Raw genomic sequence first — 15,930 nt, forward strand, 5'->3', positions numbered from 1 at the left:
GCTTAAATTAATAAGGAAACAGTTATGGCTTAAGCACTAAATTGAATGTAAGAGTTGCTTTCTTATTCTGATTAGAACAAACTAAAATGGGACTGATAATGGCATTAACTGTTTAATCAGTATTTATAAGTATTAAATGAAATGATTCAAGTAAAACACTTATAAGATAAGATACCATGAATACTTACATATACAAACACACACAGACACACACACATAGACACACACATACACACACACACATACACAAAACTTGGATGATTTTCTGAAGAGACTATTCACTAACCATCTAAATTGAAAACCTCACTTGGGAAACCAGAGCAAGATTATTCTATTAAATATACAATGCTCAATTATTTAGTTGGCTTTTACAACCCTCCAAGACTCATCTTTTTTTTTCTTCCTCTTACTTATGTACTTCTTCTCTACACACATCAATTCACTGTCCATAGTTAAATTCTTAATTCAAGCCACACTTCTCATGAAACCTGATAGTCAGACGTGAATCTCTCCTGGTACTTATAAACAAGCAGTTATTAGACTTTAAATTTTTCTTGGTACATGTCAAACATGACCCATGACCCATAGTTATATGCCATTATAATGAATAATGGTACCTCACTTGTATTCAGGGTTAACTATGTACTAGGCATTGTCCTGTGCCCTTAATGTGAATTAATTCATTTAATCTCTAAAGTGTAGGACATATTATTGGTACTACTTTAAAAATGAGAAAACTGAGATAGAGAAAAGTCAAGTTGCTAAAGATTATATACCAATCAAATGATAGATCCAAGATGCATAATATAGGTGATCTGTCTCATTGTTGTAGAAACAGATCTCTCAGGTGATGTATTGGATTGAAAGGTTATGTTCAGTTGTAATTCCTAACTCAGTTGAGTTTCAGCCAAACTAAATTTCAAGTAATAAACAATTAAATATTTAATTTTCAAACATTTTATGGCCTCAAAGTCACCTCAAGGCAGTCTGAAATGTTCCCTGAATAGATCAATTAAATATTAATGAATTAATAAGTTATCAATTCTCTGTGTCTGTGGTATGTATAGATAAAGAAAAGATATGGAAGATTTTACTGAATATGCATTGACCTCTGATAGTCCTTTTAAGAACTGTGTATCAATATGCAAATTAAAAACCAAAGACCCGATATCAACTTGTGGTTTTATGAGTGTTGCTTTAGAGAACAATGGCAGAAAGCTCCTTGAGAGTTTCAATTACCATTTTGCCTTTAGTAGGATTAAGGTGATATTGATGATAAATATAGATTCAATTCTACTTTGCAATAGAAAGATAGTGGAAATAACCTCTGTTAGCCCTATGAATAAGATATTAGACCAATAATTACATTGTTACAATGTTTTTGTATTACCCCTAAGAATATTTTGAATACTCTGCATTTGGTGATCTCAGCTTCTTAGCTTACCAGAATGGCTGGATTCATTTAGCTAAAGATGATTAATAGTTTCATACTTGTTTGTATATGTATATATATTTTAAATTAAATCAGAAAGTGTATATTGAACCTTTTCAAAAACCGTGGTCCTAATTTTAAAAGTGCAACTCTCAAGAAATCTTCCAATCAAAAAATATCACTTTCAAGCAGTTATTTCAAGTGGCTGCTACCTGATTAGTGAATATTATAACTGACACTTAAAGCATGTCAAGATTATTTTGCATCCTAATTAGCTTTGAATATTCATTTGCAATGCTGTTTCTTCCTGTAGCCTTGACTTTAGTAACACTCTGATTCAATGCATTGTGACTCTTTGTAACTAATTAAGCTGCATCGAATATGTGGGTGACACAACTTCTGTACAAGATACCTAAGAGATCCTTGGACACTGAAACAAAGCAGAATAAATCATCTTTGGATTTTGTTTAACAGGCAAAAAAAGGAAACTCTTAGCATGAAAGTAATTACTGAGGTAGACATGATGGTACACACTTGTAATCCAAGCATTTAGAAGACTGAAGCAGAAAAATTGTGAGTTTGAGACTAACTTGTGCTTTATAGCTAGCTGGAAGCTAGCATAACCCTGTCACAAAAAAAATTGTAAAATAATACAAAAGAGAAAGAAAAGAAAGAAGGAAGGGAAGAAAGCCAACTAATTATTATAGAAGTCACAAACCCATCAAATGCCTTGACTTCATGTATCCCTTTTCTTGACTTCATTTTAGTCAACAAGCACCTGCCACATTCACAGCCCTATGACTGAAGGAGACTTAATATATGGTAACCAGATGTTCATTTGTCAATCATGTGTTCTAATTTGTTCTTTTAAAAATATGGTCACCACCCTACTTAGGCCCTAACTAGCTCAGTTGCCATTTTGTGCTATGCCTCCTGTCTCCTGACTTTCTTCAGGTCACCATGACATCCTATTTCCACTCTCCATTAGAGTTGATCTGGTTTGTTGAGATTGTTTGTCTGCTCTTTCATTACTACCCTCATGGCTCAGTTTCCTAACAGTCTTAACTGTTTTCAAGGATGCAAGTTTTTTAGGGACATGTGTCTGCTCGTAGTCACTGGCTTTCTAATAAAGACTACCAATTTGACCTCTCAAAAAAATATGATAACCAAAACCTCCTACATATCAATTAATATGTGAGAAAAGTTCGAGTTCAAACCTTAGCACAGATGCTTGTGCACGCACACACACACACATACACACACACACACACACACACACACACACAAATCAGTGATGAAAACCAGTATTATGAGGTAAACTGTGTTGGGACAGCTATTAATTAAAAAAAAAAAAAAAAAAAACCTCTGGCCAGGCGCCAGTGACTCGCACCTGTAATCCTAGCTATTCAGGAGGCTGAGATATGAGGATCATGGTTCAAAGCCGCCCAGGCAGGAAAGTCTGTGAGACTCTTATTTCCAATAAACCACTAGAAAACCAAAAGTGGCAGTATGGTACAAGTGGTATAGTGCTCTTCCCCTTGAGCTGAAGAGCTCAGGGACAATGCCCAGGTGTAGAGTTCAAGCCCCACAACCATTAAAAAAGAAAAAAGAAAGAAAGAAAAAGAAAAACACTTAGGGATTGTAACTTAGGGATGTAACTCAGTGGTGGTATAAAGTATGCTTCATATACACAGGCCCTAGGTTCTATCCCCAGCACTATAAAATAAACCTTGAATTTTAATTCATGTCTGAAGAATCAAATAAATCAGAATGTTTCAGTTGGATTAACGAATAAAAGGAAAAGAAAAATCAAATGTATGTAACTAAAGAAAATAGAAATGGCATATCTTATCATGGGAAGACAGTTATCAAACATAAAAGTAAATAAAGAAACCAAATAGAAAAAAATGGTAAATGTAACAAAAATATTTAAACGTTTTAAATATGTTTGGATAATTTTGTAGATCACCAATATGTAAATATTTGGAGACATTAAAAAGTTCCACTGTTTGGTACAATAACCACTCACCACGTGGGAGAATTTAAAATTTATTAAAACTGTCAAGTGCACAATAGCTGCATGCTAATTGTGTTAGCACAACAGTAGAGCATTCCTAACTTGGAGTTTGTTTTATTGGATAGTGCTTATTCAAATTTTAACTCCAATGTTTACCTTTCACTTAAACATTTCACACTGAGTACCTGATTTCCCATTCATTCATTACTATTCTTTATGAAGTATTATGCGTGACACTGGGAAGGAAATTGTAAACAATATAACTTATGTCTCCACTTATCATCTAGCAAACCAGACAGAATTAAATAAGAATTCGTACCAAAGGTTATATATTTAAAATTTTGAAGACTGCTATAAAAATCTGAGAGAGGCATACATGTCAAAGGACATAATTACATCTGAGTGATTCAGGAGACTATTCAGAATATTCAACACCAAGGAAACAGCATGCACAAGTGCCCTGTGGTAGAAATGTACTAGGCTCTTCTAGGAAGTCATTATTGCCAGAACATAGTAAGTTAGGGATATGCTAGTATATAAAAGGGGACAGGGACTGAATTACACAGAACATTGTGAGCTTTATAAGATCTTCCACAATCAATAAAGATGCTATTTTATGCATTCTAGTTATAAAAGTATAGTAGTCTCTGGTGCTATGGAAAGATCATAAGGTTGGAAAGACAGGGAGATTAAAATGCATAATAAGAGTTTTATCAACATAAACGTGACTTTTTTCTCTTTTAAACACTTATCACGTGTTTGTCCCAGCTTCTTTTACAGAAACTCTTTCTGTGGTTTATATTCATATTCATTGGCAAAATCAGTAAGGAAATTACCCAAAACAAAATGATCTTCCTAGTATCATTCATCATAAAAATTTACCATTCATTAAAAGTAATAGCTATCTGCAAGCCTCTCTTGCAGTATAGTGTTTTAGATCTAGAAAACAGCACCATGTGTAAATATGAGCATGTATAAACTCATGGATCAATTAACTTCATGTTTTGAATGTCACAAAAGTACTTCAGTGTTTAATAAATAAGAAAATAAAAGGCAAGGCATAATGATTTAATAGCATTTTCTCTGTTTAAAGATCAGATGCCTTCCCTCCATATAGTTTCGAGATTTTGTGTGTAAGACCTGATAATCAAATACATGTTCCTAACTATTCTAGTCTAACCATTTCCTTCTCATTTCCAAACAATATATTTAGTAAAAGTAATCACTTAATTATGAGAACCTAAAATGCCACATGCTACCAGTTGAAAGTGAAGTGTGGAAAGTCTACTCTATCACTGAGTTCATCACTCTCACTTGGTATTACACATTATCAACTAAGCCTGGTAATACTTGACAATCATCTGTATACCTTTACAATGGTGAAAATAAATGAGAAAATGCCTGAATGAAAGTGGCTTAATGCACATAGAAGAATGTGGTATCAATGAAATGTTGATTACCAACATGCATTAATTGTATGTTTAGTAAAATCTAGGCAAATTTGCAAATGTTATAGGAATAGGAGTTTAAGGTTTAGCAGACATCTAGTCTACAACTTACAAAAAGGGTAAACTTCAATCTAATTCTTACACAAATGTGACAAGCACTGAATCAGTGAATTCAAAAAATGAAAAAATTATATAGTATTAAAGTCTGTAAGACCCTACCCACGTGACAACCTACCCAGATGTTGTGAACAAAATGAATACATTTCAACCAGCGGAATGTGCTATATACAGAAGTTACTTGCTCTCCAATCTGTGTTAAGACAAATTCAATGAAATGGAGACAACACTGTAGACCACTGGCAGCAACCCCCAGGAATCTTATCCCTAGACCTTGGAGTATTTGTCCTATGTCTTGCTTATTTCTCTAATCATAATGTTCCCCAGTCTATGGTCATACCACCCTAAACACATTGTGTCATCTTTGTGATTATTAAATTGTGTGATCCTTATAGCTCTATGGGCTAGGTATTATTGTTACCTACATCTTATAGATGCAGAAATCAAGAATCCAGAGTGGAACTAATCAGAATCATGTAGATCTTAAGTGGTAAAGTCAAGATTGGAACCAAACTAGTTTTTTTTTTATTACTTTACTTCATTTTCTCTAAATAACATAAATTTAAGCAAGCACTTGGAAATCCTGCAAGCTAGGTCAATACCAATAAAACTTACTGCTTGGTGAATGAAATTTGCAATCAGAACACTACATGTTCCTGACTCAAATTTCTTACAGCTGTACAATCATGTGTAGCATTCTTTTCTTTATTTATACAATTAAGATAAAATAAAATTAAGATAACTACCTACACTAGTCACTGGTAGCGTATGCCTGTAATCCTTGCTACTTAGGAGGCTGAGGTCTGAGGAATGTGCTCTAAAGCCAGTCTGGGCAAGGAAGTCCATGAAAGTCCAATTAACCACCAGAAAACCAGAAGTGGTTCTGTGTCTCAAAGTGATAGAATGCTAGCCTTGAGCAAAATTGGTCACAGGTGCCCAGGCCCTGAAGTCAAGCCCCATAACTGATCAGAGAGAGAGAGAGAGAGAGAGAGAGAGAGAGAGAGAGAGAGAGAGAGAGAGAGAGAGAGAGAGAGAGAGAGAGAGAGAGAGAGAGAGAGAGAGAGAGAGAGATTGTATCTACCTAGCAAGGTTGTTACAAAGATTAGCTGAGATGATACAGGTGGAAATACCTAGTCCTGGCAAATATTAACTAATATATACATGGTTCCAAAATCTTTGCTATAGCCTACCAATATCTCTTTCTGCCCAGGACCATGCCTGGATAGCAATAATTTCAGGCTTCTGCATAGCTAGGATTGCAAGTATGCTGATGCTTGGCTATTTTTTAATTATTTAATTTAGTTTTAATGTAAAGGTGATATACAAAAGGGTTACAGTTAAATAAGTCAGGTAATGAGTACATTTTTTGAACAGTGTCACCTTTTCCCTTTTCTTCCCTGACTTCCCTCCCCTACAACTTTTATAGTTCATTTTCAATATAGTGTCTGGTGAGTATTATTGCTGCATTTGTTCATTCTTTGTCCCACCATTTCTTTTAAATCAAGATGATAATATGGATGTTGGCCCTAAAGGATATGTAAGTAAACTCCTTTCGGGTATAGGAAAACATGGTTCTTTGATTTCCTTATATTGCTTCTATCCCTTTTTCCATTCTCATTTTCAATTAAGGGGATTCACTTAAGAGGCAAAAGTTTAATACTGATGATTTAATCACATAGCAAAAACCAGTGTCTTAACTTTTCATCAGCACTAATAGAGCAATTGGAATATTTCTAAATCACTTGGCCAAGCTAGGACCTATGAAGACCATGTTTAGTCCCTCATGGCAATGTAACGCCCACCTATCTTGCTAAATTTTATTTTTATTCCCTTAAAGACAACAGCTTCAAAGTAAAAAGGCAAAATCAGCTAACATTTGAAATGTTCATGCCTTACACCCAGAGTCTGACTGTTAGTAGGGTGCCACAAATGCCAATTTGGAACAATAGAAGAACTGTTAATCAAAAAAAATATACACATCCAGTGTGACTATCATTTGCACATCTTTGTAACAGTCTAGATATACTGTGTTAACTAATGTGATAATTGGTAAGAAGATCTTTATCCATATACTGGGTGTGTCTACGAATTATAATTTGGGTCGCATGTCATTCTTCTGACTGAATGCAACCTGCCTAGGTTCAGCAGAAGTCTTGTTGTTTTCCCAGAAAGCAGAGGTATTAGAGTGTTGGCTCTGAATAATAGATAATTACTAAATTTATGAAACATCTTAAATTCTCCAGTACATATCAAGATGAGAATTTGGCTCAATTTTGAATTGGTTCTAGGTTTAGTTTTAGAGTACAATTTTAAAAATCAGAGTTTGTCATAAAAAAAATAAAATTATATATGTTATTGAACAATATCTATGAATATCCAAACTGCATTTGTTGATTTTTTTCCAGACACCACACTAGGTGATTCTACATATATAATCTCAACAATAACTAGTTCACTATTTGATTTTTTTAATGTAAGCTAAAAGTAACTGCCTATTTTAAGTGCAGTTTTTTTATTGTTTAGTGTATTATATGCCAATTCCAGACATCAGAGAACTCTTCTAATCAGCCTGGTAGTTTTGCCAGCTTTTCAGTGCATCCAGATGTTTAATTAGCAGAGTAAAGAGATAATGTGCTAATAAGAGGCTGAGAATAACATATTGGAGGGAGAGGTGATAGTGACATCTAAAATCCATAAAAAGGTCCGTTAATATGTTTTGCTGAATGAAGAAACAGAAGGAAAGGAGAATCTCTTTCAGAAATAAATCCACACTAAAAGTCAATCATCACTGAAAAAGAAATATATATACTGAGAAAATAGAAACCAGAGCAAAAACATACCAAGCAAACAGGAAAAGTAAGAAAGAAACAAAGTGCATTTTAAATCAAAGTACTATCTATGGTACAGGGAATTCGAAAGGACCACATGTGGGGAAAAATATTTCCTGGGTGCCCTAGAGCTACTGTTCCAAATGCCTACTCTGCCTGCTCTCTTGGTGTTGCAGGCTTTCATTGTCCCCAGCTGTGGAACACTACTCCCTTTCACTCAACAGGAAAAGCCAAGTAGTGGAGGGAGAGCAAGCATAAGAGATGCAGGAAACCAGGACCAGGAATTTTCATCCGCAGACTTACAAAGCCACTGATCTATCTGAAACTCCCTATTCTTAGCTGCAAGTTAAGAAGATTAGAATCTTAATATCTACCCTTGTTAAACAACTAAATTAGAGCCAGTTGCCTGCTTTAAGGACCCTGGAAAGGTTTTAATAGATTTTTGCTCCTTGGGTATGGAATGAATTGTCCATATGCTCAGTTAATCACTCAGCCACTTCTCTTTGCATGCAAGTGTCTTAAAGCACTTCTTATATTTCACTAATATAAGAGTCATCTGATTACACACCTATTTTTCCCATGAAGCACTGAGATCCTAAAAAAGAGGGAGTCTTTTTCTCTTCACCTCCCCAAACACATAACACCGCCTATTAGATTTTCAATAGTCCCTCCTCCTCACATAACTCTTGAGCCCTACAGCAGTCCTCTATGGAGAGTAAAAGCTTTTATGTGTTTCTTTTCCCCCACTTGATGCAACAGTCGATTCAAGAATCTGGAGCAAATGATGAAGGACAAGGAAACGAAAGCAAGTTGTCACACTCATATATCTCAAGTTTAGCAATAATCACACCAAAAATCTCCTTTCGAGTTATAAGCAAACTGTAGTTGGTTCAACAAATTCCCTTTCCAAACGTATTTATTTTTAAATTATCTTTAAATAGTTGTACAACTATGTACAAATTCCTCTTTTTTTAAAAAAAGTAATTTTGCAACTTGAGTGTGCAACAGCATCACCAAGATAAAGTATACAAATCCTGGGCTCTATATAAATTGTAATTCTATGGAAGTCAGGTATATGCATACATAAGAAGCTACCCAGGTCCTTGACTGCACAGAAAATCACTTTTCTACATATTTTGGCACCATGAAAATCACTGTGTCTATTTTGAGAGTTATTAGTATGCAATAGTAGTGGGAGTTAAAAAACACAATGCAAATTCAAATTGGGTGCTCAAAGATACACTATTTGTGAAGAATGCCCGACAAGAAATGTGCTCATTACCTTAGTAATAATGTAACTGTAACCTATCTATACAGCATGTTTACAAGAAAATAAAAAATTTTTTAAATCACCAGAAATGTTTTTATTTATAAGGATGAGATTCCCTGAATAAGAAAACTTCTAAAGAATTTTACCTAACAAAATACTATGCCTAAAAGCTAAACTGTAACTATATAAACTATATTCTCCACGTTGTAAATGACAAGGAATTCTGAAAAGGCCTATATTTCTCTGAGGTACCAAGTAAACTTCAATAAGCAATAATTCACCAAAAAGTAAATGTAACAGATTTTTCTAATTCAAAATATGATTTGCTAATCTGATATTTAAATTTTTCTCTATTTTGCATATTTCATATTATTTTGTTTCTAATCTTAAACCTAATAGTAATATTTGGTTTGTTTTGTTTTGTTAGACGGTTTGACAGACTGTGTGGACCCTGACTGTTGTCAACAAAGCAATTGTTATGTAAGCCCTCTCTGTCAAGGCTCACCAGATCCTCTTGATCTCATTCAGCAAAGCCAGCCCCTCTTCTCCCAACATACTTCAAGACTCTTCTATGATCGAATCAAATTTCTCATTGGCAAAGACAGTACTCATGTCATTCCTGCAGAGATTTCATTTGACAGCAGGTATGTTTATTTCTATTAATACTTAATTGATAATTTTGCTTTATCAGTGAAAAGATAACTTTAAAAAATCAGATTCCTTCCCAGTTTACATAATCTATACTGATATATTTTCTTCGGATTTCTCTGGAATGGCTAAGGTGCTATTGATTAGTTGTGGAAAAAATTTCTATAGATCCTGGATTATTAAAGATATATGTTTATAAGTTGCACATGAGGCTTTTTTTTGTAACTCCTCCGGAGTTACAATTACATGGGCAAGATAACAAGTACATTTCTTATCAAGCACTGATACCTCCTCTTTGTTTCTCCTCCCATACCTTCCCATACTCTCCACCTCCCCCCACCCGGTCCTCCCCACCCCCCACCAAAGTTGTAAAGTTCGTTTTTTGACATAACGTCTTGTATATCTCATTGTTGCAATGGGTCCACCTGTATTCCTAGTTAAACGATTTGTTTTTGCCCTTTCCCTCCACAAATTATACCAACATCAAATACAGTGAAAGCAGGGGTTATACCGTGGGGGAGGGACATACAAGGCAACAAAGAAATCACTTATAAATATGTTAGAAACAATTGCATGAAAGGGAAAAAAAATTTTGAATACTTATCTTAGGGTTCATTCACCTAACATCAACTTATCTGACCTTTCCTGCTCGACTCAGACATATACTAGCTATTGCAAATAAGGGAAATCATGGGACCTATGTTTCTTTGGGCCTGGCTTACTTCACTTAATATAATTTTTTCCAAGTCTTTCCATTTCCTAACAAATGGGGCAGTGTCATTCTTTCTGATGGAGGCATAGAATTCCATTGTGTATTTTATACCACATTTTCTTGATCCATTCATCTACTGAGGGACATCTGGGTTGGTTCCATATCCTAGCTATGGCAAATAATGCTGCAATAAACATAGTCGTGCTGGTGGACAGAAGGGAACCTTACTGTATTGTTGGTGGGAGTACAAACTTGTTCAACCACTTTGGAAAGCAGTATGGAGATTCCTCAAAAGACTCCACATAGAGCTCCCCTATGACCTATCAATCCCACTTTTGGGCATTTACCCAATGTTCACAAACAAGACCACACTAAAGCACATGAGGCTTTTCATGACAAAATAAGAAGGTGTTATTTTCAAATTGTTTCACTTCTGATTCAACTCCTTGAAAAAGTGTGAAATTTTAAAAGTGAAATTTTAGATTTTGCTCTGTGATAAAAAAATGTTTCCATATGAAAAAGTTCTAGAAATTTGACATCCTAATATGAAATGCAAGATATATGGGGTCTGTTTGAGTAAAACTCAAATGCATTATTGTCACACAAGGTATGAGACCAAGCAGGGTGCTGGTCTGTAATCCTAGCTACTCAGAAGGCTGAGATCTGAGGATCATGGTTCAAAGCAGCTCGGGCAGGAAAGTCCATGAAACTCTTATGTCCAATAAACCACCAGAAAACCGGAAATGGCGCTGTAGCTCAAATGGAAGAGAGCTAGCCTTGAGCTGAAGAGCTGAGGGACAGCGCTCAGGCCCAGAGTTCAAGACCCACAAAAAAAAAAAAAAAAAAAAACCAGACATGAGACCAAGCCAGACCCATTGAGCAAAGAACTTTCTTAGTAAACGAACTCACTATTTGAAGTATCATTAACATAAATTTGCTTATTGGTATTCAATGCTGAATCTACTGCAATGGTATAATTTATTAATTAGCAGTACATATAGATAAGACAGTAAAGCCAACATTTCTCATCTCAAAAATGTCACTCTACATTCACTACATAAATTATTCCACTAGTTTCCTAGACAATTACAAACAGGATTTCTTTAAGTTTCAAAATAATGCCTAGGACACCAACATCAAATACTTCTCTAATTTGGGGAGGGGAGGGGAAAAAGCAAAATCCTTAAATAGGGATACAGGTTGACCCATTATAACAACGAGATGTACAAGACACTACGTTGAAAAATGAACTTTACAATTTAGGTGGGCGGTGGGGAGGGTGTAGATGTGGAGTTGGGGAGGGAAGGGATAGTAGGGGAAAAACAAAGGAGGAGGTAACAATGCTTGATAGGAAATGTACTCATTACCTTTCTCATGTAACTGTAACCACTCTGTACAGTATTTTTAAAATAAAAAAGTATGAAAAAATATAATGCCTAGGAGCTCCTGTCTATATCCCAGTCAGTTGTGACCTGGTGGTTACATAATTCTTGACCTTGGTAGGACAAGAATTTACATTGATATCAGTGCACATTACAAATAAAACTTTTACACAGTAGAAAAGGATAAATATAATAATATGCATGAAATTTTTAGTCAACAGCTTTCCCTTCAATTATATACTGGAACTCCTACCAAAAGTAAATACTTCCTCAATGTTTTTATTTCCATGTAGTGATGATCTCACAGAACCCCAAATACAAATGTCAATATATCAGAAGAGCAGACTTTTCTTTCAGGGAATCTAGCTAAATCTTGCCTTCTTTTAAAAGAATCAATGATCTTCACTTTGAAATGCTTCTCCCAACTCCAATAACTCTTAGGTAACTTTTGGATGGGATGTATGTAAGTAATTATTTAGATACAGATATTTCTTTGTTGCTTTGTATATCCCTCCCCCATGGTATAACCCCTGTTTTCACTGTATTTGATATTGGTATAATTTGTGGAGGGGAAGGGGAAGAAACCAATAGTTTAAATAGGGATACAGATGGACCTATTGCAACAATGAGATGTACAAGACCTTTGTTGAAAAATGAACTTTACAACTTTGGTAAGGGGTGGGTTGGGGAGATGGATAGAGATGGTAAGGGGAAACAAAGGTGGAGGCAACAATGCTTGATAAGAAATGTACTCATTGGGGCTGGGAAGGTGGCTCAGTGTTAGAGTGCTTGCCTTGCATACAAAAGGCCCTGGGTTCGATTCCTCAGCACCACATAAGCAAAAAGGAAAAAGCCGGAAGTGGCGCTGTGGCTCAAGTGGTAGAGCGCTAGCCTTGAGCTGAAGAGCTGAGGGACAGCCCCCAAGCCCAGAGTTCAGGCCCACGACCGGACCCAAAAAAAGAAAGAAAGAAATGTACTCATTACATTGCTCATGTAATTGTAACCCCTGTGTATGGTATTTTCACAATAAAAAAGGAAGGATAGGAAATCTAGACTGGTAAACACACACACACACACACACACACACACACACACACACACACACACACACACACACACACACACACACACACAAAGAAAACATACTGTATACCAGAGGAGCCAAAATAATGAAATATAGCCATTATCCCGATTTATGGGGAAATTAGTCCTGAAAAAGACACACACAGAAAGAGGGAGACAGGAGAGAGAGGAAGATTTCCAGAGTGAGGAGGAGAGGAGAGAGGCAGAGATATGGAGAAAGACAGGGAGAGGCATAGAGATGGACACAGAAAGAGTGAAAGAGACAGAGACAGAAACAGACAGACAAGGAAGAAGGGAGGGAGGAAAGGAGGGAAGGAGGGAGGGAGGAGAACAAACAATAATCTCCATGGCATAAAGATGTGATGAATGACACACTGAACTCAAATAAGGGGAGAAAGTCAGGACCTAAGAGAGTCAGAAGACAAGTCATTGTGACCCAGGGTACCGCATTTAAGCAATAAACTTAGAAAAGTCAGGACCGACTTAAACCCCTATGGTTCAGCTTCATGCTTCAGCAGTGCTTGCCAGCCACTTACAAAATGAACAAACCTATTACTTGTGGTAGTTAATGCCCTTCACCTCCTCCTGGTTTGATTGAGTTTTCCCATTCTTTTGTAAAATGCTCCAAGTTATCATTTGGCTCTGAAAGTCACATTTAAATTCAGAGCCATGGGTCTACATCTAGGGGTCTCAGTTACTACAGTCCATTCTGTTAGAAAAGGTGCAAACATTTTCTAAGGAAAGTCACTGAAGACAAGCAATCTAACAATATTTTCTCTAAAAACTAGATTTTTTTCTTGTGCAATTCTTGGGCAAGATAAGTCCAATTCTGATCACATATATAAATAATAACAGTTACAGTCTCTTACATCTATATTGTACCATTTAGTTTGCAAAGCAATTGTATAGTATGCTATTGTGTCTTCACAGCATCCCTTTAAAGTAGGTAATTGTTTTAGATATATTTTTTATATGAGACTGAGGTTCAGAGAGAATAAATAGCATGCCTCAAAGCACACAGACAGAAAGTGTGCATTGGAACAAGCAAGTCCTGTAACTGTTCCATTATGCCACCACTGCCCCATTTCAACTTGTCTTTAAATCAGTCTGGTGACATGAACCAAATTTATCCTGGGTAAATGGCATCTGGGTCAGCACAAGAAAGTTAGAAACCAAGTGAATTTAAAAAAAAACCAGTTCAATTTAATGCTTTACAATGACATCATTTACAAACTTGGAAGTAGTGCTTATAGCTTACTTGGTACTTCTTTGTAGAACACAAGCAAATGACAAGAAGTGAATGTGTTGCTGTGTATAAAATGTTACTGCCACTTGTTACATATCAAATTTCACCCTAATCTTTTACATATGATATTTAAATTAATGCTCACAAAACTGTGTGATAAAAATGGTTACTAGCTTCACTTTTCAAGTGAGAAGGCAAGAAATTAGATGTGAAGTCCTTCAAGTCACCATGAATGTGTGTCAAGACAGAATTCGAACCCAGGCAGACTACTGTTGAAAGTCTGATCTCTTAAGACTATTCTGAAATACTGGCTACTTATGGACACCTATGTTTCATAATCAGACAAACAATTTGAATTTTTTGTTCTCACTACATACTTGAGATAAAGGTGGAGAGCCAGGTATAGAAAGCATTGCTAAGGGACTTATTTACCCACTGGCAAAATGTGGTCCACACAGTAGACTTGATCTTGAGCATTGTCGCCATGAGACATCTTTGGTACTAAAGACGGTGGTATACTGGTGACTGTTACAAGGACATACAATGATTAAACAATGGTTCAGCTGGTATTTCCAAAGGAAACTAGACATTTCTGTTCTGAGTGTGCTGTGATGGTATGTGGCAACACATGTGACAAGTACTTACTATGCTCAATGATTGGATAACATCAGTGTAGACATTTAACTTGACCACAGAGAATGCTCTAGAAAAATCAACTCACTGTTTTGTTTTACACAATTTACCATATAGCTAAGTTTCTTCTTTTCTTCAATCTACTGCAAACATGACTATAAAGTAAACCACATATTCCTCATGCCCTGTATGACTTATTACTTTTTCATAATGTAAATAGGTGAACAGGAGCATTATTGATCGGCAGTGTCTAAGCATTTAATCACTATTAATAATGTAGAAGGTTTTTATAAATATGTAAAAACAAGAGTACATTAAACTAAATGACAGCAGTAATTTGCAAAGTTAGACTTTTCACTCCAAACACTAATGGAGAAGTGCATTTAAAAAAAAATTCTTCCAGGGCTAGTACAACCGCTGACAGTAAGGTCTGGCCAAACTCATTTGTCTGTTTTGTAACCATGACAGGCTGATCTTTACATCAGTCCATGTCAAGTGTCTATTATCATACTTTGCTTAAAACCAGCCCACATATGAATTTTTGTTGTCTGACACTTAGAGATTAGAAGATCTAACATAAAACATTCGGTTATCTTTCTTCTGTAGAAAATCCATAAAGCTTGGAACCCTGAGCCATAAATATGACATAAGAGGTCTGGAGCTAAGGACCAAGTTCTAAAATGAGACATGTTATGTAACACACCATTCACTGATTCCCTTACATATGGACTACTTGTCTTACTTCTAATGTTATCAGTAGCCCTGCTGTAACGTGCATTTGTAAAATTTTCTCTGTATAATTTCAATAGTTTCCTTGGAAAGATTTTAAGTGGTGTGTGTGTGTGTGTGTGTGTGTGTGTGTGTGTGTGTGTGTGTGTGTGTGTGTGTGTGTGTGTGTGTAAAGACCCCATTGTCTTTTTGAATCTCTTATCATTTTACCTAACTTTATTATGTTGGTTTCAAAAGTGAGAAAAGATGACTGCAAATGAAATAGAAATTACAAAGATTTTAAGTGGTGTGTGTGTGTGTGTGTGTGTGTGTGTGTGTGTGTGTGTGTGTGTGTGTAAAGACCCCATTGTCTTTTTGAATCTCTTATCATTTTACCTAACTTTAT

General features: G+C 35.7%; 1 protein-coding gene across 9 annotated transcripts in view; it reads left to right on the forward strand.

Moving 5' to 3' along the window:
* The window catches only part of Tenm1 (teneurin transmembrane protein 1), an 875,459-nt gene that overhangs the window by 699,141 nt on the left and 160,388 nt on the right, over nucleotides 1–15,930 (forward strand). For all 9 annotated transcript variants that reach the window (XM_070039761.1, XM_070039760.1, XM_070039769.1 and 6 more), the window contains one exon: nucleotides 9,540–9,756. In XM_070039761.1, the coding sequence (XP_069895862.1) occupies nucleotides 9,540–9,756 (217 nt within the window). The remainder of the gene's footprint in view (nucleotides 1–9,539; nucleotides 9,757–15,930) is intronic.

The sequence above is a fragment of the Dipodomys merriami genome, unplaced genomic scaffold, assembly GCF_024711535.1.
Source record: "Dipodomys merriami isolate MVZ:Mamm:240054 unplaced genomic scaffold, mDipMer1.0.p SCAF_3, whole genome shotgun sequence".
In the NCBI taxonomy this organism is placed as follows: domain Eukaryota; kingdom Metazoa; phylum Chordata; class Mammalia; order Rodentia; family Heteromyidae; genus Dipodomys; species Dipodomys merriami.